We start from the raw sequence: 25,408 nt of genomic DNA, 5'->3' as shown, positions 1-25,408 counted from the left end.
GCTCTGAACATAATAAAAACATGCATACAGAAACGTAATTACAAGATATCAGGAAGAATGGAAAGAAAACAACACTAATCTGACACTAAAAGCATGTGTTCAAATTTCCATTGGCTGTACATGGAAGATGGGCATGAGTTTCATTCTTTCCCTCTCCTGCAGTAAAGACTTGTTATCATGTTACACATCAGGTAAAGGGATCTGTGTCCCCCCCCCCCCCCCCCCAGAGATCTGGTTAAAACCCCTCACTTCAAAGCACATAGAGCAGAGGGAAGGAAGATGGCACCTGTGTTTGTTCCGGTGCTGGATCCAGTATGATGGTGATAGAAGAGGAACAAGGATCTGAACTCTACAGCCCAGCAGGGTCTCTGAGGACTGTATGAACACAGTCACAGGAGTATCGGCAGAGTGAATGACAGAAGGGGGAGACTGAAGAGCTGACTGTCAGACTCACTCAGATACCAATGTGCAATTCTGGATCACTCTGACACTCATCTGATATTAGGTGACGGGACAAAATAGAAGGAGAGAGGAAGATGAGAACTACATCTCCCAAACATGTAGTGAACTGATAAAAGGGGTTCATGGCCCCAAAATCCTAACCTCAGGTTTACCCTGAGATATCTTGGGTGTTTGGAAGCTGTGTGTTGACAAGATGATGCAGCAGATTTTGAGGGACGTGTACATCGATCTGGACTTGCTGGCAGAGCTCAACGAGGAGCAGAAGCAGATCATGTTCTATAAGGAGCAGGAAAGGCGCTGGGATGAGAGGGAGAACCAGAACCAGGACCAGGCCAAGTAGGGTGAGTCTGGGTGTACTGTACTGAAATCGCGGAGTGTAGATTTAGACATGATTTTAGCTGTGTCTAAATGATGATTTCACAGGGATGTTTGATATTGGTACTGGTAAGTATGGTTAAATACAATATTCCCAAAATAAACTGGAGAGGTTGTGTTTGCCGTGTTTTTTGTTGTTGTCATAGACAGTCAAAGGTGATGCTGACATGCTTACCTCACTGTACCCGCTCAGGCAGCAGGAGAAGTATCCAGTAGCTGCAGGGCAGTGATGGGGATGTGGGTGATGGGCGACGCCCCTGGAGATGAGCCTTATGATGACATCATCAAGGAGCTGATAGGGGGAGAAAGCCAGACGGCAGGCTCAGCAGGAGGCCAAGGAGCTCTGGTGACTGGGGAGGTGGAAGGATGCCCACATAACCCAGTGCAGGGATTTGAATGCCAAAGGTAAACGATTGTGATAAATGTTATAGAAGGAAGGGAAAATGTGCCAGTGAGAGATTATATTGTAAGAGGGATGAGAGGGGCAGATAAGGAGATATCTGTTGTGTGTTATAGAGCCATAACTAGACACAAACTCTCAAACATGTCTTATACATAACAGCATGCACCTTGATGCAAAAAGACCCATGTCAATTTGGGCTTTGGGTAGGTTTCCTACCCCTTCCCTTCACGACAGTATATTTCAACAACCCTCCTGCTCAGACAAATCAAAGAGGCTGAGATTGAGAAGAAGTTCCGGGATGCTATGCCAAAGGAAAAGGCCCATTTTGTGGCAGGGAAGTGGAAGGAAGAAACAGAGGACAGGAAGGCTGCCAAGCAGGAAGTGGAACGCATCCAGGAGGAGCTCAAGGTAGGGCAAAGGCAGTGTGTGTTTCTGTGGGAGGGATCTGTGGGGCAGGGGAAAAGTGATGGGGATCTTTGGTTGTGATTTGGAAATGTGAGTCAGATTACTTTCTCCATACAATCCAAGTGGTCAATGTCTTCTACAGAGATTGTGTTGATGCCCACCTTGAGGGCAAAACATTTATTTGCTGGACTTGCTTGCCAGATCAGTCCCATTAAATATGTAAGTATTTAAGCTGCACGGTGCAACGCCACACTACTGTTAGTAGTACAATCAATACAATCAAACAATCTCCAACAAGGACATGAGGGGAAACAGAGGGTTAGAAACACAACATGTAATTGATGGGATTGGAACCAGGTGTGAAGGAAGACAAGACAAAACCAATGGAAAATGAGAAATGGATCAGTGATGGCTAGAAGATCGGTGACGTCGACCAACAAACATCGCCCGAACAAGGAGAGGTACCGACTTCGGAAGAAGTCGTGACAGTTTTTCAATGCTTCGTAAAGAGTACCTATTGCTAGATGGGTAAAAATAAATTAAAAACAGACATGATGAAGTTATTAATTACTCCTTTGGGTGGTGTATCAATAAACCCAATCACTACAAAGATACAGGAGCCTTCCTAATCAGTTGTCAGAGAGGAAGGAAACCTCTCTGGGGTTACTCCACAATGCTAACCTAAATGACAGAGTGAAAATAAGGAAGCCTGTAATGAATACAAATTTTCAAAAACATGCATCCTGTTTGCAATAAGGCATTAAAGTAAAACTGCAAAACAAATGTCAAAGAAATTAACTGTATGTCCTGAATACAAAGCATTATGTTTGGGGCAAATCCAACACAACACTGAGTTGGAGGTGCCTGCATCATGTTATAGGTGTGCTTGTCATTGGCAAGGTTTATGGTGTTTTTTGGGGATAAAAATAAATGGAATAGAGCTAAGCACAGGCACATTCCTAGAGTAAAACCTGGTTCAGTCTGCTTTCCAACAGACACTGGGAGACAAATTCACCTTTCAGCAGGATAATAACCAAAAACACAAGGCCAAATATACACTGGAGTTGCTTACCAAGACAACGTTGAATGTTCCTCAGTGGCCTAGTTACAGTTTTGACTTAAATCAGCTTGAAAATCTATGTCAAGACTTAAATGGCTGTCTAGCAATGATCAACAACCAACTTGACAGAGCTTGAATAATTATTTTAAGAACAATGTGCAAATATTGTACAATCCAGGTGTGCAAGTCTCTTAGACTTACCCAGAAAGACTTATGCAAATGTGATATTTTTGTATTTAATTTTCAATAAATTAGCAACCTTTTCTAAAACATGTTTTAACTTTGTCATTATGAGGTATTGTGTGTAGATGGGCGAGAAAAAATCTGTTTAATCCATTTTGAATGCAGGCTGTAACACAACAAAGTGTGGAATAAGACAAAGGGTATGAATACTTTTGGAAGGCACTGTAGCTTGTTTTTGGTCGCAGGTGCAGGTATGGCTTAAAGATCACAACATTTACTTAAAGCTATCTCTGCAAATAGCACTGTTGGGTGATTTGAAAAGCCATAGTCAATCAATCAATATTATAATAATACTTAGTAAATATTTGCATATCTAATTTACAATCTGTAGAAGCTATGACAATACAAAGGTTCAGAACTTTCGTGAAACATCACAGCACAATTGAAAAATATATGGCAAGTAGAAAACTGGATGGTTTTCAAAACTGGATGGCTTTCAGAGATAGATGGGAGGGTTAAAGGGAAGCAAAATAAATTAAAACTAAAAAAGATAACAAACGTAAAATATACCGTGTCTGTGTACAATGTCCATAAAATGTATATAATATGTAAAAGCTGAGAGTAAAAGCCTAAGTGTTGTTGTCTGTTGGTTTACTCCAATTAGGGGAGGGGTGTTAGGGGAAAATAATAAAGAAGGAAAATATATGTTTTTTTAAATGAGAAAAAAAATATATGGGGGATTGAAAATGATGCAGACAAATACATTGATAGAGCCCACAATTTATATTCAATATTAAAACTGATTTACCCCCCCAACCCAATAAAAAATGTGTTATCATAGAAAAAGTAGTTATAATAATAATAATAATAATAATATGATGGGTTACATTCCCTATTGGTTACATTCACAGAAGAGTAGCCTTTGACATAGAGAAACCCAATTGCTGTGCACATGTGGTGAATGCTTGCTTTGCAAAAAAGAACCCTGTGTGGTCTGAAACTCTGAATATGTTCACTGAGGTTCTATACTGTATGTTCTTTCCACAGCATCAAACAACACCAACTATCTTGCTGTCACAACTGTCACTCACCAGTCTCCAGCAGGGGAAAAAAGCATTTTAGCTACAATAAAACATAACAGCTAACAATTGTCCCGGTCAAAAGCTGCCTGTTTTCACTCTACAGCTAAATGGTAATTACCTCCATGCAATGAATTACAAGGCCAATTTATTTCACGGGTAGTAAATTATTTCCACTTCAGTACAGATGATGAGCTGAATGCTTGTGTTTGGAATATCATACTGTAGGATGAGGTCATTAATGAAGTCAATTAGAAGGTAGCCAAGTTGGACTAAGGAAGGGGAAGGGAGCAAACCTAAATATTATAATAGGCCTACATTTCTCAGCAGGCCAGGGTACATTAGAAGATGCAGCAATCATGACCGTCGGGGACATACAGGTCCTGTGTTTACTGCCGACAGTCCTGGACAATTATTATTGTGTTTTGTTACAAAATGATATGCAAATGTGTACGCCCACCTGTCTTTTGTTCAGAATTCCTCACATATTTCTCCTCTGACAGAAACGCGAGGAGGAGGAGAGACATCAAGGTGAGGAGGAGATAAAACGTGTAGAAGAGAAGAGAGCAAGGGAGCTGTATATCTCCCTAGAGCAGGAACAAAGAAGGAGTGAGAAGGATGAGAAGGAATGGGAGGCGCAACGTAAGTCAAGTCTTCCCTGCCTTTTCTCTCTACACCTATTTTCCTTTCCATTGATCACCTCCTTCTCCATCCCTCATTTTTACATGAACCTCTTTTATTCATTTCTGTCCCTCCCTAAATGTCAACTCCAAAACTTTTGTTGTTAATCCTCAAACTTTCCTACATCTGAAAACATTAAATGACCCCCGGCAATCGATAGAACATCACTCATGGATGCACAAATAATATATAACATTCACAATTGGTGAATCCAGTCTCCTTTTTACCTCATTTAACACCTGATTTACATAACAAAAGTCACATCTCAATAGGTGGTTCAGATAAGTCATGACATACCACAAGTGGGGGGGCTGGGCCTTTCCCTGTTTGTTCTCTATTGGTCTTCTATTGTTGCTCAAGCAAGGGGGAGGCTGATGACATCACAACTTTCCATCAAACCAACTATTTGAAAGCCCTACTCCTTGAAGTATGCAGTTGTGTTTAAAAAACACGGTCCTACTTTATTTGAAGTACATCTTATGAAGGCTTCATAAAGCATTCATATATGTTTTATAACCACTACATAAACGGCTCACAAATCATCTGTAACCTTATTTCATGCTCTATAAAGGATCAAAACATGTGAACAAATAAATTAGATGGTTATGTCACACAGTTATGCCAGAATCTGAATCATTTTAGAGCATGAAATACGGTTACAGATGAATTATGACCCATGTTTCTACTCCTTATAAAGCCTTCATAAGTTGTAGGCACGTGTCGAGTACAACCCGACAGTCCCTGTGGGCAATAGAGAAGGGCCGTGTGGCGGTGCTCAGTTGGCTGTTCCAGCAGGGCCCTGTGGTGGGGAACGGACAAACAGCAGCCTCCCTCAGGAGACACAGCACTGTGCTAGAGTCATCCTCCTCCACCACCCACAGCACAGAGCGTACCCACTGCCCCAGCCTCCAGCCTGTTGCTCCTCCGCTGTACCGCCGCGGACAGTGCCCGAAGACACAGCCTCACTGTTACACAGCCGATGATGTACAGGACAGATACAGAATTGGCCTACTATTCATGAATATGTACATGGATAGATATAGCATAATTACTATGCAGCACCCAATCCATATACAGATAAGATGCATAGAATGGTGAAGTAAAAAAAGTATATGATATACAGTGGGGAGAACAAGTATTTGATACACTGCCGATTTTGCAGGTTTTCCTACTTACAAAGCATGTAGAGGTCTGTCATTTTTATCATAGGTACACTTCAACTGTGAGAGACGGAATCTAAAACAAAAATCCAGAAAATCACATTGTATGATTTTTAAATAATTAATTTGCATTTTATTGCATGACATAAGTATTTGATCACCTACCAACCAGTAAGAATTCCGGCTCTCACAGACCTGTTAGTTTTTCTTTAAGAAGCCCTCCTGTTCTCCACTCATTACCTGTATTAACTGCACCTGTTTGAACTCGTTACCTGTATAAAAGACACCTGTCCACACACTCAATCAAACAGATTCCAACCTCTCCACAATAGCCAAGACCAGAGAGCTGTGTAAGGACATCAGGGATAAAATTGTAGACCTGCACAAGGCTGGGATGGGCTACAGGACAATAGGCAAGCAGCTTGGTGAGAAGGAAACAACTGTTGGCGCAATTATTAGAAAATGGAAGAAGTTCAAGATGACGGTCAATCACCCTCGGTCTGGGGCTCCATGCAAGATTTCACCTCGTGGGGCATCAATGATCATGAGGAAGGTGAGGGATCAGCCCAGAACTACACGGCAGGACCTGGTCAATGACCTGAAGAGAGCTGGGACCACAGTCTCAAAGAAAACCATTAGTAACACACTACGCCGTCATGGATTAAAATCCTGCAGCGCACGCAAGGTCCCCCTGCTTAAGCCAGTACATGTCCAGGCCCGTCTGAAGTTTGCCAATGACCATCTGGATGATCCAGAGGAGGAATGGGAGAAGGTCATGTGGTCTGATGAGACAAAAATAGAGCTTTTTGGTCTAAACTCCACTCGCCGTGTTTGGAGGAAGAAGAAGTATGAGTACAACCCCAAGAACACCATCCCAACCGTGAAGCATGGAGGTGGAAACATCATTCTTTGGGGATGCTTTTCTGCAAAGGGGACAGGACGACTGCACCGTATTGAGGGGAGGATGGATGGGGCCATGTATCGCGAGATCTTGGCCAACAACCTCCTTCCCTCAGTAAGAGCATTGAAGATGGGTCGTGGCTGGGTCTTCCAGCATGACAACGACACAAAGCACACAGCCATGGCAACTAAGGAGTGGCTCCGTAAGAAGCATCTCAAGGTCCTGGAGTGGCCTAGCCAGTCTCCAGACCTGAACCCAATAGAAAATCTTTGGAGGGAGCTGAAAGTCCGTATTGCCCAGCGACAGCCCCGAAACCTGAAGGATCTGGAGAAGATCTGTAGGGAGGAGTGGGCCAAAATCCCTGCTGCAGTGTGTGCAAACCTAGTCAAGAACTACAGGAAACGTATGATCTCTGTAATTGCAAACAAAGGTTTCTGTACCAAATATTAAGTTCTGCTTTTCTGATGTATCAAATACTTATGTCATGCAATAAAATGCAAATTAATTAATTAAAAATCGTACAATGTGATTTTCTGGATTTTTGTTTTAGATTCCTTCTCTCACAGTTGAAGTGTACCTATGATAAAAATTACAGACCTCTACATGCTTTGTAAGTAGGAAAACCTGCAAAATTGTCAGTGTATCAAATACTTGTTCTCCCCACTGTATATTGAGAGATACACAGAAGCAGACCCGATAGACCCGCAAGGCTTTTTTTGTGCCTGGAACTCATCTAAAGCATGATGCACCTTTATCACGGCACCATTAAAAGGCTTTGGGCAATCTTATATATTATGTATTTATTTCTTATTATAATATCATGTGATTATGCATGCTTCACTTCTCTATCTTCTCCTGTCTCGCCTGGGTGAGAGCCCCAGCTCCAGAGAATGTGTTCTGCTATGGTTCAAAGAGGAGCAAATGCTCAAACAGGCTGGCTATGAGTGCAACAGCACCACCATTGCCCCCTGGTTCCACGGCCATTACTGGGATGTTGTCTCGACCAAATATGGATCCCTCCTAGCTTCCCCTCTTGCACCAAACTACTTCTCTTCACTACTATTACCACATGCAAACTATCTAACTCAAAAGTATTCCTCAGGAAAGGAGCATTGAAAAAAAGTGAGTCTGTTCGTGCATGCTAGTGTGTGTGGCTGGAGTGTGTGTGGCTGGATATACAGTACATCAGTGATCTTTTCATATCACAACTGATGTAGCAACAAATCACATACACGGCTGACCTGCGTTATCTTCAATAATACTGCTGTAACCATGGAAACATGATATGCGGAGGCTGACAGAACGGAATGTTTGAACTGTGTGTGAATGAGTGACATTAGTTATATGCTCATTTGAAAAGGAGGATGCATCTTGGTTTGCAAGAATTCGCATGTCTCTTTGACATTACACATACAGTATAACATTGTGTAGTGTACAAATATAAGCAGACAGACACCCAGACACCGGAGGCAACAGGGAACAGAGGTGGATTGATAAAAGTGTCTAGCATCTGTCAAATACTCCAACTGACACCATTTATTATTGAATGATAAGATTCTCACTTTGTACTTAAGCAAATTTATGGTAAGATGCTAAACACAATTAGACAAAAAAAGGTCTTAGGGAGTACTACAGCTTTAACGTAGAGTCATTTGAACATGTTTTTCTGCACTCATCCCTATATGGAATCTGTTGTCATCCTGATAGGGCTTTGTTCCTGGGCCAGACTGCAGTTGAAAGAGAGCATTTGCAAAGAAATCAAACTACGTATATCGAATGAATGCACATCCTCCTCCCATAGGTTAAAGCTACTATGAGAAGGAATTAATCATAATGCAAACAGTGCAATTATTCACTGAGATCCACCTATCTTTTGAATGAATGGCGCAAGTGCCCTCCTGTTCAGGATATAAGGCTATTGCTGCAGTAGCACTGACAGCTTTTTCTATGCAAGTTGTCATGACGTTGGGTTGGGGGTAGGTTTACGACAGTCATAAATACCTCTTTCCCCCTTTTTCTCTCTCCCCACTATAACTGATGTGACATAAGGAAACCCATGGGTTAACATAGAGATTCTGGGTAACATCAGAAGTTGGGGGAAATGAACTATATTCTGATAATCCAACCAACTGAACATATGCGGTGGTACTTAAGGTATATTATGTCAGTTCGGTGGCCCTCTGACACATTCTCATCAATGATAGAATGACATAAACTCTACTGTGGAAAGTATAAATGTCAGAGGTATCGGATTCACATGGAATTGTGGTTTAATTGAAATGTTTGAATATGAGATTATTTGTGAAGAGATTAAATGTAAATTTAGCTTCCAAATGAGAGATCTGTGCTTTCATAAGTTTTCCTCAGCTCAACCAGTGGCCCACCCCTGTGAAGAGGCATGGGTTATAAACTTTTCAGACACACCCCTCTACCTCCACTATATAAAGCCAGTGACAAGAATATAACTTCCTGTTCCGGGTACATTTTGGATGACGATCCGATGTCAGAATGGTTCAGACAATAACTACAGAACTAGGCCAACATCAGCATGGACTTTGATTGTGAATGGTATGAACTTTGAACTCGTGTTCACTACAGAAGTGATATCTCCTAGCCGTTGAGTTAGCAACAGCTGCTACAAACGCAGGTTAGGAAGGACATTCCGAGTATCCCGTCTTCCACACACAACGTTACTACAAAGTATCCTGTGACTACCAGAGACATTCTCCAAAGGACAGAGGACTCGGGTTGGCGATACGGTCTTCCATCTACCACCAACCTACTGAAGCGCAGCTCAGAGTAAATATTTATTGCATTTTCTTTTTCAAATGGGCGGTAATTTAGAATGCATCGTATACTGTATTTACTATAGCACAGCTCGCCTATGTTCGAGTCTCCCGCTCTTTCACTAAGACTCAGCCCATTCCCTTTGTGTAACAAGCTGTCATAGCTATTCCGCCCGCTAGGGACGTTTTTCTGTATGACGTAATTTGTGATCAAGTGATGATTTAATTGTGTATGTGTGTTTCTGTGTGATTAGTTAGGTATTTAGTAAATAAATAATTAAACCCAATTTTGTATTGCTGATTCAACTTGTTAGCCAGGATTCTTGCAGATAATCAAGGACTTACAACTTTCACATGAGACTGAATAAAATGACGATTAATGTGACTGTTATGCATGTAAAATATTCCTAAATCTTTAAGAGTTTATTCGAAAGATAACAGCTCTATAAATATTATTTTGTGGTGTCCCTCTCTAGTTAATTAATATTTACATGATTAGTTCAATCAGGTAATATTAATTGCGGATAAATTATTTTATAGAATAGCATGTCATAGCAATCAGTCTGGCATAGTCAAAGACGCGACAAAGTGATAGCCTCACTGGTCCCGAGTGGGTAACCAGAGCTCCTCTTTTCCAACAGCCAGTATCATTCAGCAGTTAAGACAGCCAATAGTTTTGTTAACATCATCAGCACCCCCCCCCCCCCTCATCATCAGCACCCCAAAAACACACACAGACACACATTCAATCATAAGCTCAGGTTTCCACAACACTGTGAAGAATGCATTTTCCTGGCTAGTAGAGATGTGCTGCTGTAGTAAGCAGCATGAGAGATTGTTGTGTGGCAGGCAGCTCGATTTGTCCAGCTTTAGGTATCAGTTTACTGGATGTAGATCCAGCATGAGTCAGTGAGCCAGGCAGTCAGTCTGTTTAGAGCAGCCAGTAGTCAGCCACAGCCACACAGCCATTAAGTTACATTAAAGTACCACTCTGAACATCAACCTCATCAAAAACAGAGACAAAAGGTCATCGGAGAGAGGGATGCAGTTTTTTCTAATACTTTGCCAAAAATATCTATGTGGTCTCAGGGCAATTAGTATTATTCTCTATGTAAAACTGTGAAACTCCATTTAGTATGTTATAATAGGTTATGTTGGGTTACATTATGAATGGAATAGCAGTCGTACAATATCACACAAATTATAGGACCTATAGTATCATACGTCTACATACAATAGCATACCAGTTGGATGAGGTACACTATACTGTGTCATGACTCTCCTTTGAGGATCCAAAGATAAGGTTTACAATGGATCAACTTCTACCAGACCCCTCTCACCCGTAGAGGGGAGGAGGGATTGATGTGGGGGGGGTGTTGTGACACCTCTTTTTTTACCCTTTAGAATTGGTGATTGGAATGTAGCTTTGTTACAGAGACGTTTTGCTGCCCAAAAATTCTATAGTCCAAAAGTGAACACTGGAACAATATTCCTAACATCCGAATGTGGGGAATGATGAGAGATGGTCTATGGAAAACAAAATTTTGTGATGTCATTAAAAATTGTATAACATTTTTATAATGAAAATATTGTAACTTGAACAGTATACACATTGTATATATCAGGTTTTCATCCTTTACGTTGTGTAGGAAATATCAAAGATAATGAGAGTATTTTTGTTAAGAGAGGAATGTGATTTTAGTTTTCTAATGAGATCATAGGTTTGATGATACTTTGCCCCAGTAAGTAGCCAGGCCCGAGGGAGCTCAGAGAGTGTGTCAGCATGACAGAAACGCCCCCTTTTTACCAGAGTGTATAAAGGATGAGTTGAGACTCAAGCTGCAGCTTAGGTCTCCATTGTTTACAACCCTGAAAATCAACACGAGGTGAAGACGACAAAGTAGCCTTTCTAACAATCAATGTTACGGCTGAGTATCTGTTCTAAGTACCGTATCTAAGAAAGTGAATTTAAGTAGGACCATCCTGTTACTCTCTTCAAACCATTGTTGACTACACTGCCCTCATTACCCCACTGGAGATCATCGACAGCTGATTAGCTGTCTTCAGAGGACCACTCGTCCAGAATGAGTGAAAGTAAACACCACCCTGTTAGTTCTGCATCAGACTACAAGACAAGGCATTGAAGCCCCGGCCAACTAAGAAGAAGGACATTGTGACTTCTTGTGGAGAATCAGAGCCTTACACATAAGAGCTCGGGAGAAGGCCCAACTTAACCCTTTTCACAAAGGCCTTGGTCCAACAGAGATAAATGACGAAGGAAGACATTTAAACACGTAAATACATTCATTATTTCTTACCCCAAATGGTCGGCGGTTCTGGGGCTAAGTATTAGAATTACTGTGAGCATAGTTACAAGTGTTGTCTCTCTTTCTCCCGTTTCCCCTCTCTACTCCTCCCTCTTTTGATAAACATGCAGTCATGTTGTCGTTAGTCCGCTAGGGACCTGTTTCCATCGTATTAAGTTTCTAATCAATAACCTATAACCTGTGTGTGTATCCTGTGTTATTATTTAGTTAGTAAATAAATCATTTAAAAAAAAATTGTGGTACGGAATGATCAGTAAAGCTGGGGTTTGTCCAGATGCGAGGAGTACGCAACGTTCAGAATTATGAGACTGATATGAGGTAATGATTAATACATGACTGTTATCAATACATATCTTATATATCATCTAGAGTTTCATTTGGGAGATGGTAACTTGTTAAACAACTTCTTCCGTGGTGCCCCAAATCCTAATGAGTTAATTGTTATCATGATTAATTTAATTGAGTAACAAATAAATCTAGTTAGTTGATTCGATACAAAAGTCATCAGATTAATGCTTAGTTCACGTCACGACAACTGTATATACAAAAGCATGTGGACACTCTGCCACACTCCCTGTGTGCCACCCCCCCAAAAAAATTGGGGGCTGCCTCTCGGGCTTCCTTGCCAGCCGTGTTCCCTCATACCGCTGGTTCCCTTTTCCTGCTGCCTCCGCTCTCCTGGCTGCCTCCACCTGTTCCCATGGGAGGCAATCCCTTCCAGACAGGATCTCCTCCCATGTGTAGGATCCCTTGCCGTCCAGGATGTCCTCCCATGTCCAGTCCTCGCTTCCACGCTGCTTGGTCCTTTGGTGGTGGGTAGTTCTGTAACGGCCGTCGTATGAAGAAGGTGTGGACCAAAGCGCAGTGTGGGAAGTGTTCATGATTATTTATTTAAAAAAACTGAATACTGAGACAAAATAACAAAATGTAACAACACGAAACAGTTCTGTCTGGTGAAGACACAAAAACAGAAAACAACTACCCACAAAAACCATGTGGGAAAAAGCTGCCTAAGTATGGTTCTCAATCAGAGACAACGATAGACAGCTGCCTCTGATTGAGAACCACACCCGGCCAAACAACAAAGAAATACAAAACATAGAAAATGAACAAAGAATGCCCACCCAAATCACACAGGGCGTGACAGATGCAGTCTATCACAGTGCCATCCGTTTTGTCACCAAAGCCCCATATACTACCCACCACTGTGACCTGTACGCTCGCGTTGGCTGGCTCTCGCTTCATACTCGTCACCAAACTCACTGGCTCCAGGTCATCTACAAGTCTTTGCTAGGTAAAGCCCCGCCTTATCTCAGCTCACTGGTCACCATAGCAGCACCCACCCGTAGCACACACTCCAGCAGGTATATCTCACTGGTCACTCCCAAAGCCAATTCCTCCTTTGGTCACCTTTCCTTCCAGTTCTCTGCTGCCAATGACTGGAACGAACTGCAAAAATCACTGAAGCTGGAGATTCATATCCTCCTCACTAGCTTTAAGCACCAGCTGTCAGAGCAGCTCACAGATCACTGCACCTGTACATAGCCCATCTGTAAATAGCCCATCCAACTACCTCATCCCCTTACTGTATTTATTTATTTATCTTGCTCCTTTGCACACCAGTATCTCTACTTGCACATTCATATTCTGTACATCAATCACTCCAGTATTTAATTGGTATATTGTAATTACTTCGCCACCATGGCCTATTTATTGCCTTACCTCCCTTATCTTACCTCATTTGCACACACTGTATATAGACTTTTTCTACTGTATTATTGTTTATTCCATGTGCAACTCTGTGTTGTTGTATGTGTCGAACTGCTTTGCTTTATCTTGGCCAGGTCGCAGTTGTAAATGAGAACTTGTTCTCAACTAGCTTACCTGGTTAAATAAAGGTGAAAAAAAATAAAATAAACAGCTACAAAGTTTCAGCTGTCCAACCATACTCCCAGGGGAACCCAAAGACCCCGGTAGTCTTCAATGACTCCCTAGCCTTCCAGAAAAGCCTATATATTTACCGTTACCTTCTAAAATAACATCCAGCGATATTACTAGTAGTCTGGGAATATGATGGGCAGTGGTGGATGGAACCCCAAGATAACGTTATATATCAAAACTATATTATAAAATGTAAATCAGCTTCTTATACACATTCTATATCTTATTGTCCAATCTTCAGATTAAAAGTTATTTCCCATAACTCTCATATCACATTCACACTACAGTTCCAAAAACTTGATTTATTTAATCCATTTTAGAATAAGGTTGTAACGCAACAAAATGTGGAAAAAGTCAAGGGGTCTGACAACTATCCAAATACGCACGCACACACGCACACACAAACAAAAGTTGACACACCAACTCATTCCAGGGTTTCATTATTTTTACTATTTACTACAGTTACCTCTGCGAGATTTTTGTGAGATTTTTGGTTCCAACCGCCGTGTATTTATGAGACACGGTGTGGGTGAACAGATTATCTCTGCATGTGTATTTCCCACCGTAAAGCATGGAGGAGGATGTGTAATGGCGTGGGGGTGCTTTGCTGTTGACACTGTCTGTGATTTATTTAGAATTCAAGGCACTTAACCAGCATGGCTACTACCGCATTATGCAGCAATACACCATCCCATCTGGTTTTGGCTCAGTGCGGCTATCATTTGTTTTCAACAGGACAATGACCCACACCTCCAGGCTGTGTAAGGAATATCTGACCAAGACGTAGCGCGATGGAGTGCTGCATCAGATGACCTGGCCTCCACAATCCCCCAACCTCAACCAAATTGAGATGGTTTGGTATGAATCGACCGCAGAGTGAAGGAAAAGCAGCCAACAAGTGCTTAGCATATGTGGGTACTCCTTCAAGACAGTTGGAAAAGCATTCCAGGTGAAGCTGGTTGAGGGAATGCCAAGAGTGTGCAAAGCTGTCATCAAGGCAAAGGGTGGCTACTTTGAAGAATCTCAAATATTAAATATATTTAGATTTGTTTAACACTTTGATGTCTTCACTATTATTCTACAATGTAAAATATTAAAAATAAAGAAAAACCCTTGAATGAGTTGTTCTAAAACTTTCATCTACTACTCACTAGGTTATACCATGTAACTGCATAAGACACCTATTCTCCTTATTCCTCGGGTTCATAATAAGATACCTATTTCTCTTTTCCAAACCTACTCCATGTCTTTTAGGAATTATTTAAAGACAATGAACACCATTTTCACCTAACTGCCCACTTCCTACCTTGGTAAAAACAAGAGACCAATTATCTTTTCCAACCTCACAATCTAGGATTTTATAAGGGTAACATTTCTTTCAAGAAATAAATATATCATTAGCTATGTGAAAGTTTTTCTTGCCCACTAAACATTTTCGACTAAACTACCCACTCAACACTAACAATATTCAATTAATGTTCAATTAGTACTATTCATTCTGTGACCTTTCTAGTTTAATTATTGAAAGAAATCAGTCTCCCACCTTAATCTATTTGTTCGAAATGACGTATCCATCCGCCAAAACTCCCTCCAGGGTTTCCCCGGGATCTATCAGCAACAAAATGGAGTTAGTCACCCATTATCCTCGTCGCCAAATTATCGTGGAATATTTCTGATTCAAAGGAGAGAGACTTTTAGATTTCTTTCAAAACAATCAAACTTTATTATTAATTATTGCAATAATGGAGCTGGTCAACGGCCAGGTGTTCGCTGAGAGCCCAACGAGCAGATTTGTGTTACAGCTCTTTATAGCAAAGTACATCCTCCTGAATGTTCATGACAAACAACAGATGTGTAAAATTATACAAAGGTACATTGTGATATCAAGCAACAGACAGCAAGATTTACATTGCGTCACGTTTCTGTTTCTAGGTAATTTACTGTATGTTTATACAGGGATATCTTCTCAGTTTCGCACTCCTTAACACACAGATACTAATACAACATGGGACACTGGGTTGTCACAATTTCTGAAGTCCAGTGTTCATCTGCATGTGGGAGAGAAACTGGAGAGAGGGTTCACCTGTCCCTGGCAGACAGGCCAGCATTTCACAGACACTAATCATTCAATGGAGTGCAGGCTGTAGGTTATCACCAAGCCATCATAAATCAATTGCCAGTGCCAAGCACCAGAGGCCCAACTCAGTCCCACAGACACAGATGAGAGAGTAATGAGAAACCTTATTCGATGCATAAACAGTATTAAAACATAATCTTGTAATTTTCCACCATAAGAGTTACTGCCAGTCTCTGCTCTCAATGGTTTTGACTGTCCTTCCTGGCTCACATGCAGGGCCGGATTAATGCAGGGGATTACTGGGGCTGGAAGCCCCTGGGCCCAGGCCCATGAGGGGTCCAAGAGGCAGCAAAAAAATTATATTTAGGAAATATATACTTTATGTATTATGTATACAGTATATATTATATACTGTATATAGTATATATAAAAAGAAAATCCACTGTAACCGCTAACCACAGGAACACCCAGGAGTCCACTCTCAATGATTGTACAGTAGACAACCTGCTGCTGCCGCTCTGCTAATCGTCAGTTTGCGGGAGGAGTGGAAGTAGGGGGCCAACATTGGGTAACTTGAATGGGTAACTGATTAATACAAAAAACTGCTAATAAATAAATTTGACTGGTCAAATGTGTGAGTCAGGGGCTGGGCCCAAGCTCACAGGGACTCAAGCTCGTAGGGGGCCCAAGAGGAATTTATTTTTATTTCCTACATGTAAATGACATTGTTTATACTATTCACATGTTTTATCCAACCACAGAAGTTCCTATCAATGTTTTTTTGCTAAAATATCACATTTACGTAAGTAGTCAGACCCTTTACTCAGTACTTTGTTGAAGCACCTTTGGCAGCGATTATAGCCTCGAGTCTTCTTGGGTATGACGCTACAAACTTGGCACACCTGTTTTTGGGGAGTTTCTCCCATTCTTCTCTGCAGATCCTCTCAAGCTCTGTCAGGTTGGATGGAGAGCGTCGCTCACAGTTATTTTCAGGTCTCTTCAGAGATGTTTGATCGGGTTCAAGTCCGGGCTCTGGCTGGGCCGCTCAAGGACATTCAGAGACTTGTCTCGAAGCCACTCCTGCGTTAACTTGGCTGTGTGCTTACGGTCGTTGTCCTGTTGGAAGGTAAACCTTCATCCCAGTCTGAGGTCCTGAGTGCTCTGGAGCAGGTTTTAATAAAGGATCTCTCTGTACTTTGCTCTGTTCATCTTTGCCTCAATCCTGACTAGTCTCCCAGTCCCTGCCGCTGAAAAACATCCCCACAGCATGATGCTGCCGCCACCATGCTTCACCATAGGGATGGTGCCAGGTTTCCTCCAGATGTGACGCTTGGCATTCAGGCCAAAGAGTTCAATCTTGGTTTCATCAGACCAGAGAATCTTGTTTGTGAGAGTCTTTAGGTGCCTTTTGGCAAACTCCAAGCAGGCTGTTATGTGCTTTTTACTGAGGAGTGGCTTCCATCTGGCCACTCTACTATAAAGGCCTGATTGGTGGAGTGCTGTAGAGACGGTTGTCCTTCTGGAAGGTTCTCCCATCTCCACAGAGGAACCCAACTCCCTGACCTTCTCCACCGATTGCTCAGTTTGGCTGGGTGGCCAGCTCTAGGAAGAGACTTGGTGGTTCCAAACTTTTTCATTTAAGAATGATGGAGCCCACTGTGTTCTTGGGGATCTTCAATGCTGCAGAAATGTTTTGGTCCCCTTGCCCAGATCTGTGCCTCGATACAATCCTGTCTCGGAGCTCTATGGACAATTCCTTTGACCTCGTGGCTTGGATTTTTCTTTCACGTGCACTGTCAACTGTGGGACCTTATAGACAGGTGTGTGCCTTTCCAAATCATGTCCAATCAATTGAATTTACCACAGGGGGACTCAAATAAAGTTGTAGAAACATCTCAAGGATAAGCAATGGAAACAGGACGCACCTGAGATAAATTTTTAGTCTCATAGCAAAGGTCCTGAATACTGATGTAAATAAGGTATTTCGGTTTTTTATTTTTAATACACGTGCTAACATTTCTAAAAAACTGTTTTCCCTTCATCATTATGGGTGTGTAGATTTCTCAGGATTTGTATTTATTTAACCCATTATAGAATAAGGCTGTAACGTAACAAAATGTGGAAAAATTTAAGGGGTATGCCTACAGTCGGGAAGGATGCAGTTTGGGCAGCATGTGCGCCAAATATAGGCTACAGCTTGTTGTGTTTAAGCCATAACCATATAATCCATAGAAGGGTGTTTTAACCTTTTACCCTGGCAATTTGACTGTTAAACAAAATCAAATCAACTTTTATTTGTAACATTAGCCGAATACAACAGGTGTAGACCTTCCAGTGAAATGCTTACTTACAAGCCCTTAAACTCATGGGTACACTAGCAATGGATGCCAGTCCTGACTTGAATGGGAACTGCCATCTATGGAATCTTTTTCTATGGTTGATTGCGGCTGTCAGTTTGCCTTTTGCAGATTTCAAAATACAATCGCAGGAAAAAAATACAATTTCAACAACTCCCAATGTGTAGCTAAAATTGTCATACATTTGGCTATTTGATTTGGAATTTTAGGACCCCTTTAGGTATTAAAAATATATATTTTATAAACATGTATTTGATAAAATACAGAATTTGGCATTTACTACTATAGCCAATAGAAACACATTGAATGACACATTCATAAATGTCAAAAAATACATTTCAGGATAATGTCTTTTGGGGGGGGGGGGGGCACATATTTAACCCCTTATTTTTGTTGGCACAAAACTACCTTTATACTTCCATTAATTTGTATGGGTTACCTTCAGACGAGTTCAGTGACAGGAGAAAAGGACAACATTGTGTTCGTGAGAGTATCCCGTTTTCACAGTGGGGTCATATTAGTTTTTAGCCCAAACGGTTCAGACGCTACAGACAGAGTTGGCACATCAGCGTTTACCGATTTCAGACAAGTCACATTGGACCATTCGGACGCTACAGACTTTTTCCTGAGAAGACCAATTCTCAGGATGTCTCATGGTCTAACAAACACCGCTGTAGCTCGTCTACCTTCCACCGCATATAGCCGGCATGGGCGAATGCAGTGGATGCAAAATAACATATCTCTATTTTAAACTGACAGATTTTGATGGAATATGTTTTTATTGTTTTACTTAGATTGGTGCGTGGGTGCATCAATATAGTCTAGGGGGCAGTTAATAGATGTAGCCTGTTTGAAATAATGAGCGCTTCTAAAGACCTCAGCATGCTTAAATTCGGTTAGCGCCTAGCCGAACCGAATGAGTGTGCTACCATTCTCCCTTAAAACTTCTTAAGTATAGGAGGCAGTATTTTCGTTTTTGGCTAAAAAACGTACCCATTTGAAACTGCCTATTTCTCAGCCCCCGAAACTAGAATATGCATATAATTGTCAGATTAGGATAGAAAACACTCTAAAGTTTTCAAAACTGTCAAAATATTGTCTGTGAGTTTAACAGAACTGATATTGCAAGTGAAAACCTGAGGAAAATCCAATCAGGAAGTGCCTCTTTTTTTGAAACCTCTCTGTTCTTATGCATCCCTATCACCCATTTAAAGGGATATCAACCAGATTCCTTTTTCTATGGCTTCCCTAAGGTGTCAACAGCCTTTAGACATAGTTTCAGGCTTTTATTTTGAACAATGAGCGAGAACGATCACATTGCGTAAGTGGATAGGTGGGGGCTCTCAGAGTGAGTTTTGCGCAACAGAGAAAGGTGGCCATTGTTTCTCCCGGTCCTATTGAAAAACCAACACTCCCAGTTTATATATTATCGAATAGATATTTGAAAAACAACCTGAGGATTGATTATAAAAAAACGTTTGACATGTTTCTGTGGACATTATGGATATTATCTGGAATTTTCGTCTGCGTTATCGTGACCGCTCTTTCCTGTGGATTTCTGAGGATAACGAACGGAGGAATTTGGATATAAAAATAATCTTTATGGAACAAAAGGAACATATGTTGTCGAACTGGGAGTCTCGTGAGTGAAAACATCCGAAGATCATCAAAGGTAAACGATTAATTTGATTGCTTTTCTGATTTTCGTGACCAAGTTACCTGATGCTACGTGTACTTAGAGTTTTGTCGAGCGATCGATAAACTTACACAAACGCTTGTATTGCTTTCGCTGAAAAGCATAATTTCAAAATCTGAGACGACAGGTGGATTAACAAAAGGCTAAACTGTGTTTTGCAATATTGCACTTGTGATTTCATGAATATGAATATTTTTTAGTAATATTATTTGACTGTGGCGCTATGCTATTCAGCGTTGCTGATGACAATTATCCTGATACCAGGATGGGTGGTTCAGAAAGGTTAATAAAAGACATTCGCTTGAAAAACAAGAAAAAAAAGCGCCAATCATATTGTTTGTCCATTTTGAGACGCCATAGCCACTTCCTCAAAATATTCAGAATGAATGTAAGATAACTCAAGAAATCTGTCATTCATTTTGACGTCTTTAATGAAATGATCTTAGAGGCGCAATTTTACTGTTTTGTGCAGTATTTTTTTTATTTAAAAAAAATGCTTGAAAAAGAGTCGTCTTCGTTGAATGACAGCAAAGACTTTATTGAATAATCCTTACTGTTGACCAATCACTGACGAAGGGGTATAGCCTCAAGAAAAAAATTGGCCCGAACATCCGAACTCTCGCCGAAGTCCAAAACTTCACAACTTAACATATGCACAAACTCTAAACTGTTTCAGCTGGGAAGCATGAGGACAGGACCCCTTTACAGTCACCATTTTATGTCGTTTATCAAAAATACTTTACATTCAAATCCTATGGTTTGATTTCAATACCAAATGGTAGATCCAGGTAGTCACAGAAATAGATGTGTTGGTAAAATTATTTTTAAAAACGTATTAACTTACTCATCAGCAGCTTTGATCTCGTTGTCAGTCACTCAATTAGCCGATGTCAACAACAAAAAAATCGAATTGGTAAGTTAGTCTAGCCAGCTATCGACCAGGCTTCCCCCCCATTGATTTTGTTAGTCACTCATATTAAAAACTGCAAACATTTCTCTTCAGGGCCAGCACTGACAGCATGTGTGTATGCAGACCCGCAAGCCACTTCGGCCCCTCGTGATGAGATCAGATTCTTTGTGGCACCCAACCCCATCAAAGTTGCAAGACTGTCTCAATGTGGCAATAGACCTATTCCTAGTTATTTAAAAAATTTAAAATTTAAAAAGTCAGCCATGAATGCTGTTCAGGGTTTCTATTAACTTCCCACAATGAACACAAGAGGGCTCTAAAACACAGCTAAATCAGTACTGTTTAGAGTATGTCAAATCCTTCAACCAAGGCACAAAAGCAAGTAGTAGCCTTTGCACTTTTCAGAATATCCAACGACCATCTTGTAAGTGTATGCCTGGTGAAGATAATGTGACTAAATTATATTGTTATCTGTGATGATTAATAACACTGGGAAGTTTAACAAAATGGACAAACATACTTTATTGTTTATAAAAACCTATCCAGAATTAAGAAAATTCACATTTACAAAATGTCATTACAGAACATCCCTTTGTTAAAAACACTCATATGATTAGATGGAAACAATCAGTAACACACTTTTTTTTTGTCAAACTACATGACAGACATTCACCAGCAGATGTGCAGTTGAAGGCCTGAATGACCGTCAACTCCATTGCTTTCATTTGCTTCTTTTATCTTGTAACTTATATAGCTCAACTCTAGCATTCATGAGATATAAAATCCCATGAAATATATCCTCAATCAACATTCCATAACCCTCCATAGATGCCTCTGTAAAGCTCCCCTTTCTAGTACGAGGACAGCAGAGTAGGGGGAACGAGCAGAGTATCTTTGGACAGGATGGAAGTAAAGCAAGCTCAATGTATGGAGGGACTGGCAGTTAACTGGCATGAGGCAAAAACCTCATGCCAGATATGCATTCAGAACGCTTTGAATAATGTTAGGCGTGGTCACTTGGATGATTGCTGGGGGCCTTGTTGAGGTATATGGTCTGGACTGAGGAGAGACGCTGGTGGGTTGGGCATCAAGTACAGTTGTAATTGTATATCTTCTCCATAAAGTTCAATCGGGCAGCCCCATCAACACAACAGCAAAATAATCAAACTCCGCTACTCTGAGGGCTAACTAACTAATACTTCACTGACAGGTCATCTAACACTGATCAAAATAAAACATGTCAACTATCTACATACGCATTGCATCCACAATTCACTTTCCCTTAAGGAAAGTAGTATGTATCTCAATGATCAATACTCAACTTCTGCTCAGAAGCATTTGATGCACGTTGTGGACTGACAAGTTGGTATGACAAGTTATGAGACATGACTTATAGAAAAGACATGGCTTGACTGACAACCAGTCAGAGGTTCAGCAGTGCACATGTGGGTTTGAACAGCTGCAGACTGATTAAATGGTTAAGAGCCAGCAGAATTTCCCCAATGTTTAGCTGAGAGCTAAGGTACAATGGTGGTTCCAGTTGAAAGCTTGTCCTAACCTAGTCCCCAGGGTCAAATTGCTGTTGCATAGAGCCTGGTAACACTGAGCAACAAAGTGGGATTTGAAAGGGGTGTGGATAAAATCGAGGTGGGAGACAGCAAGCCTGATACAGCTGTATTAGATGAGACTGAAATATGGCAAAAATAGCCAATCAATATAAATGTTCTATCACATTGCCATATTATTTTTGAGGAGCTCAATTGATTCAGAGTTCAGGATTTAAAGTTTATATCTGAAAAAATATTTCTCGAAGTGTGAGTTCAGAAAATCTGAAAGTACTTGTTTAAATCACCTGTGCTGCTCGAGCTTTAAAGTTCTCAATGTAGGGGGAGTTTCTAAGGGTTATGCTAGATGGTGATAGATTAGCCAATTAAAACAAATGGTTGTTTCGTCCGCTCCTGCCATAGACTTCCAGTCGAGTCAAGTTCTGAGGCGCTGTGAAACCAGACGGTTCAACAGAGAGCCGGCTGGAGGATGATATTAGCCGTCACACAATGCGGTGCTGAGATCGTGTTGATTCAGAAAGAGCTCTAGGGCAAAGTCTCATATTGAGGCAATTACATTTTCACTGATGTGGTAGACAACTCTTACTGCTCACACAGTCTGATATTCAACAATTTTGTTGCGATGACTTCATTGTTGTTTTTGATCATTGTTGAGGTATGATGAATTCACCCAGGATTCTACCTGGGTGGATTGGTTAAGACACTGTTCCCAGGAGAGATGTTCAGAGTGTCTGAGGCAAACAATACATGAATGTATCTAATTCAGAAACATATTTAAAGGGAAACCCAGAGGCTATTTTTAAGTGGTTCGTTGAAGTCTGACTGCAATCCTGTGAGAGAAGGCACATACGAGTCTAGTTGAATAAGGCAGCTTCATGTCCACTGTGCAGGCTCTGCAGAGGTATCAGTCTCCAGAGACTGACAGAACAGTCCAAAGATAACGAGCCATAGGTATGGAAGAAGTATTTTTGTCCTCTTCTCTCATCCCTTGCCGGGGCTCAGAGAGGGAGATCAAAGAGAGGGCGGAATGGATGGTGGATAGTTTCTCTCTCAGTACAGTACCCTGTAGGCCTATGCATTCCACCACACCCCTCACTAGTAGTTAAACTTGACCTTCTCAATGTCGACAATCAGTGTCCGAGCCAAGAAGATGCCCATCATCTGAAAAGGGGGAAGAATTCACAGCATTAGCTAATAGATATGAATCCCATCAGCATATAAAAATGTACTCATTTCAATATATTTACCTGAAGCAGAGATATAATGATGAATACTCCAGCTACTATGTAGAGATTCCGTGGAAGCCATTCCTCTAAGGCTGGGATGCAGCCCTTGATGTAAATATAGTTGATCCAGTCCCCCTGCAACAGGAAATGAGAGCTATATGGAATGCTCTCCCATACCTTTGTATATACCTTTGATATCAAGACTGTTTCAAGGACAGCATTTTTCCATCTACGTAACATTGCAAAAATCAGAAATTCTCTGTCCAAAAATGATACAGAAAAATTAATCCATGCTTTTGTTACTTCTAGGTTAGACTACTGCAATGCTCTACTTTCCAGCTACCCGGATAAAGCACTAAATAAACTTCAGTTAGTGCTAAATACGGCTGCTAGAATCCTGACTAGAACCAAAATATTTAATCATATTACTCCAGTGCTAGCCTCCCTACACTGGCTTCCTGTTAAGGCAAGGGCTGATTTCAAGGTTTTACTGTTAACCTACAAAGCGTTACATGGGCTTGCTCCTACCTATCTTTCCGAGTTGGTCCTGCCGTACATACCTACACGTACGCTACGGTCACAAGACGCAGGCCTCCTAATTGTCCCTAGAATTTCTAAGCAAACAGCTGGAGGCAGGGCTTTCTCCTATAGATCTCAATTTTTATGGAATGGTCTGCCTACCCATGTGAGAGACGCAGACTCGGTCTCAACCTTTAAGTCTTTACTGAAGACTCATCTCTTCAGTGGGTCATATGATTGAGTGTAGTCTGCCCCAGGAGTGTGAAGGTGAACGGAAAGGCTCTGGAGCAACGAACCGCCCTTGCTGTCTCTGCCTGGCCGGTTCCCCTCTCTCCACTGGGATTCTCTGCCCCTAACCCTATTACAGGGGCTGAGTCACTGGTGTAGCAGTGTGATGTTGTTCCCCTAGATTACGCACCAAATTGCACACAAGGACCAATTCAAATAGGCCAGGTCAAGAGGGGATGTTAATAATTTGATAATAATAATAATAATTCTGTGTATTTTTTTATTTAATTACAGCTGCATAGCTAATGTTTTTATTTGGTGTACAAACACTTTTTCATACCAATATTGTACATACAAGTGATTGTAAAAGTTTGGTATATTTTGGTTTGGCCCATCGCGGGTTATCTGTATTCCCATACCACTTTATCGTTCTCTTTTGCCTGACCCTCGGCTAGCAAGGTATGTTGTCCTTGGCTCCAAAACTGTTTAATATAAAACCGTCATAAGGTTATACAATGTACTGTTTTGCAACCATACGTTTGTTATAGTGTGGACAGTGTAGGAATTTATGTTAACAAGTTTCACAGAGCTCACTGACTGGGGTATCTGTTGTAACTTCTGAGTACTTGTGACAGTGGTTGAGTGAGTGTCCATGTGCTCACGCAGGTGCCGGAGAGCTGTGACTGCACCAAGGGTAACGTGTGTGTTGTCTCTTCGTGTGCAGGTATGTCTTTTATTTTGTCAGAATTATGTTCTGTATAGTTTTACTTGTATATGCTGTTGTGCAGCGAGTGTGTGCACGCAGCACCTGTTAATTCCTTTTGGCGCTCTTTTGCCTGACCCTCGGCTAGCAAGGTGCCGGAGAGCTGTGACTGCACCAAGGGTAACGTGTGTGTTGTCTCTTCGTGTGCAGGGCAAATAAAAAGATTTCAACGAGCAGACCATCAGTTGTGGCAGCGTCCTAATAAAAAAATACACAACGCAGAATGAACCACGCTACACTGGCTTACTGGTGCTCTTTCATGCCGTCCCTAGGAGGGGTGCGTCACTTGAGTGGGTTGAGTCAC

At 41.3% G+C, this 25,408-nt stretch overlaps 1 protein-coding gene and 1 pseudogene across 1 annotated transcript in view; one reads left to right on the top strand and one right to left on the bottom strand.

Moving 5' to 3' along the window:
- The first annotated feature begins 435 nt into the window (after positions 1 to 435).
- Positions 436 to 13,367, top strand: LOC139569827 (SH2 domain-containing protein 4B-like; annotated as a pseudogene).
- A 7,940-nt stretch (positions 13,368 to 21,307) lies between these two features.
- The window catches only part of LOC139570951 (tetraspanin-14-like), a 17,471-nt gene continuing 13,370 nt past the window's right edge, over positions 21,308 to 25,408 (bottom strand). The window contains exons 8-9 of the mRNA XM_071393309.1: positions 23,616 to 23,729; positions 21,308 to 23,529 (exon numbers count right to left, since the gene is read on the bottom strand). Coding sequence (XP_071249410.1) covers positions 23,464 to 23,529; positions 23,616 to 23,729 — 180 coding nt within the window. The 3' untranslated portion in view covers positions 21,308 to 23,463. The remainder of the gene's footprint in view (positions 23,530 to 23,615; positions 23,730 to 25,408) is intronic.

This window comes from Salvelinus alpinus, chromosome 3, assembly GCF_045679555.1.
Source record: "Salvelinus alpinus chromosome 3, SLU_Salpinus.1, whole genome shotgun sequence".
NCBI lineage: Eukaryota > Metazoa > Chordata > Actinopteri > Salmoniformes > Salmonidae > Salvelinus > Salvelinus alpinus.
This window is presented reverse-complemented; position numbering and strand designations above follow the sequence as displayed.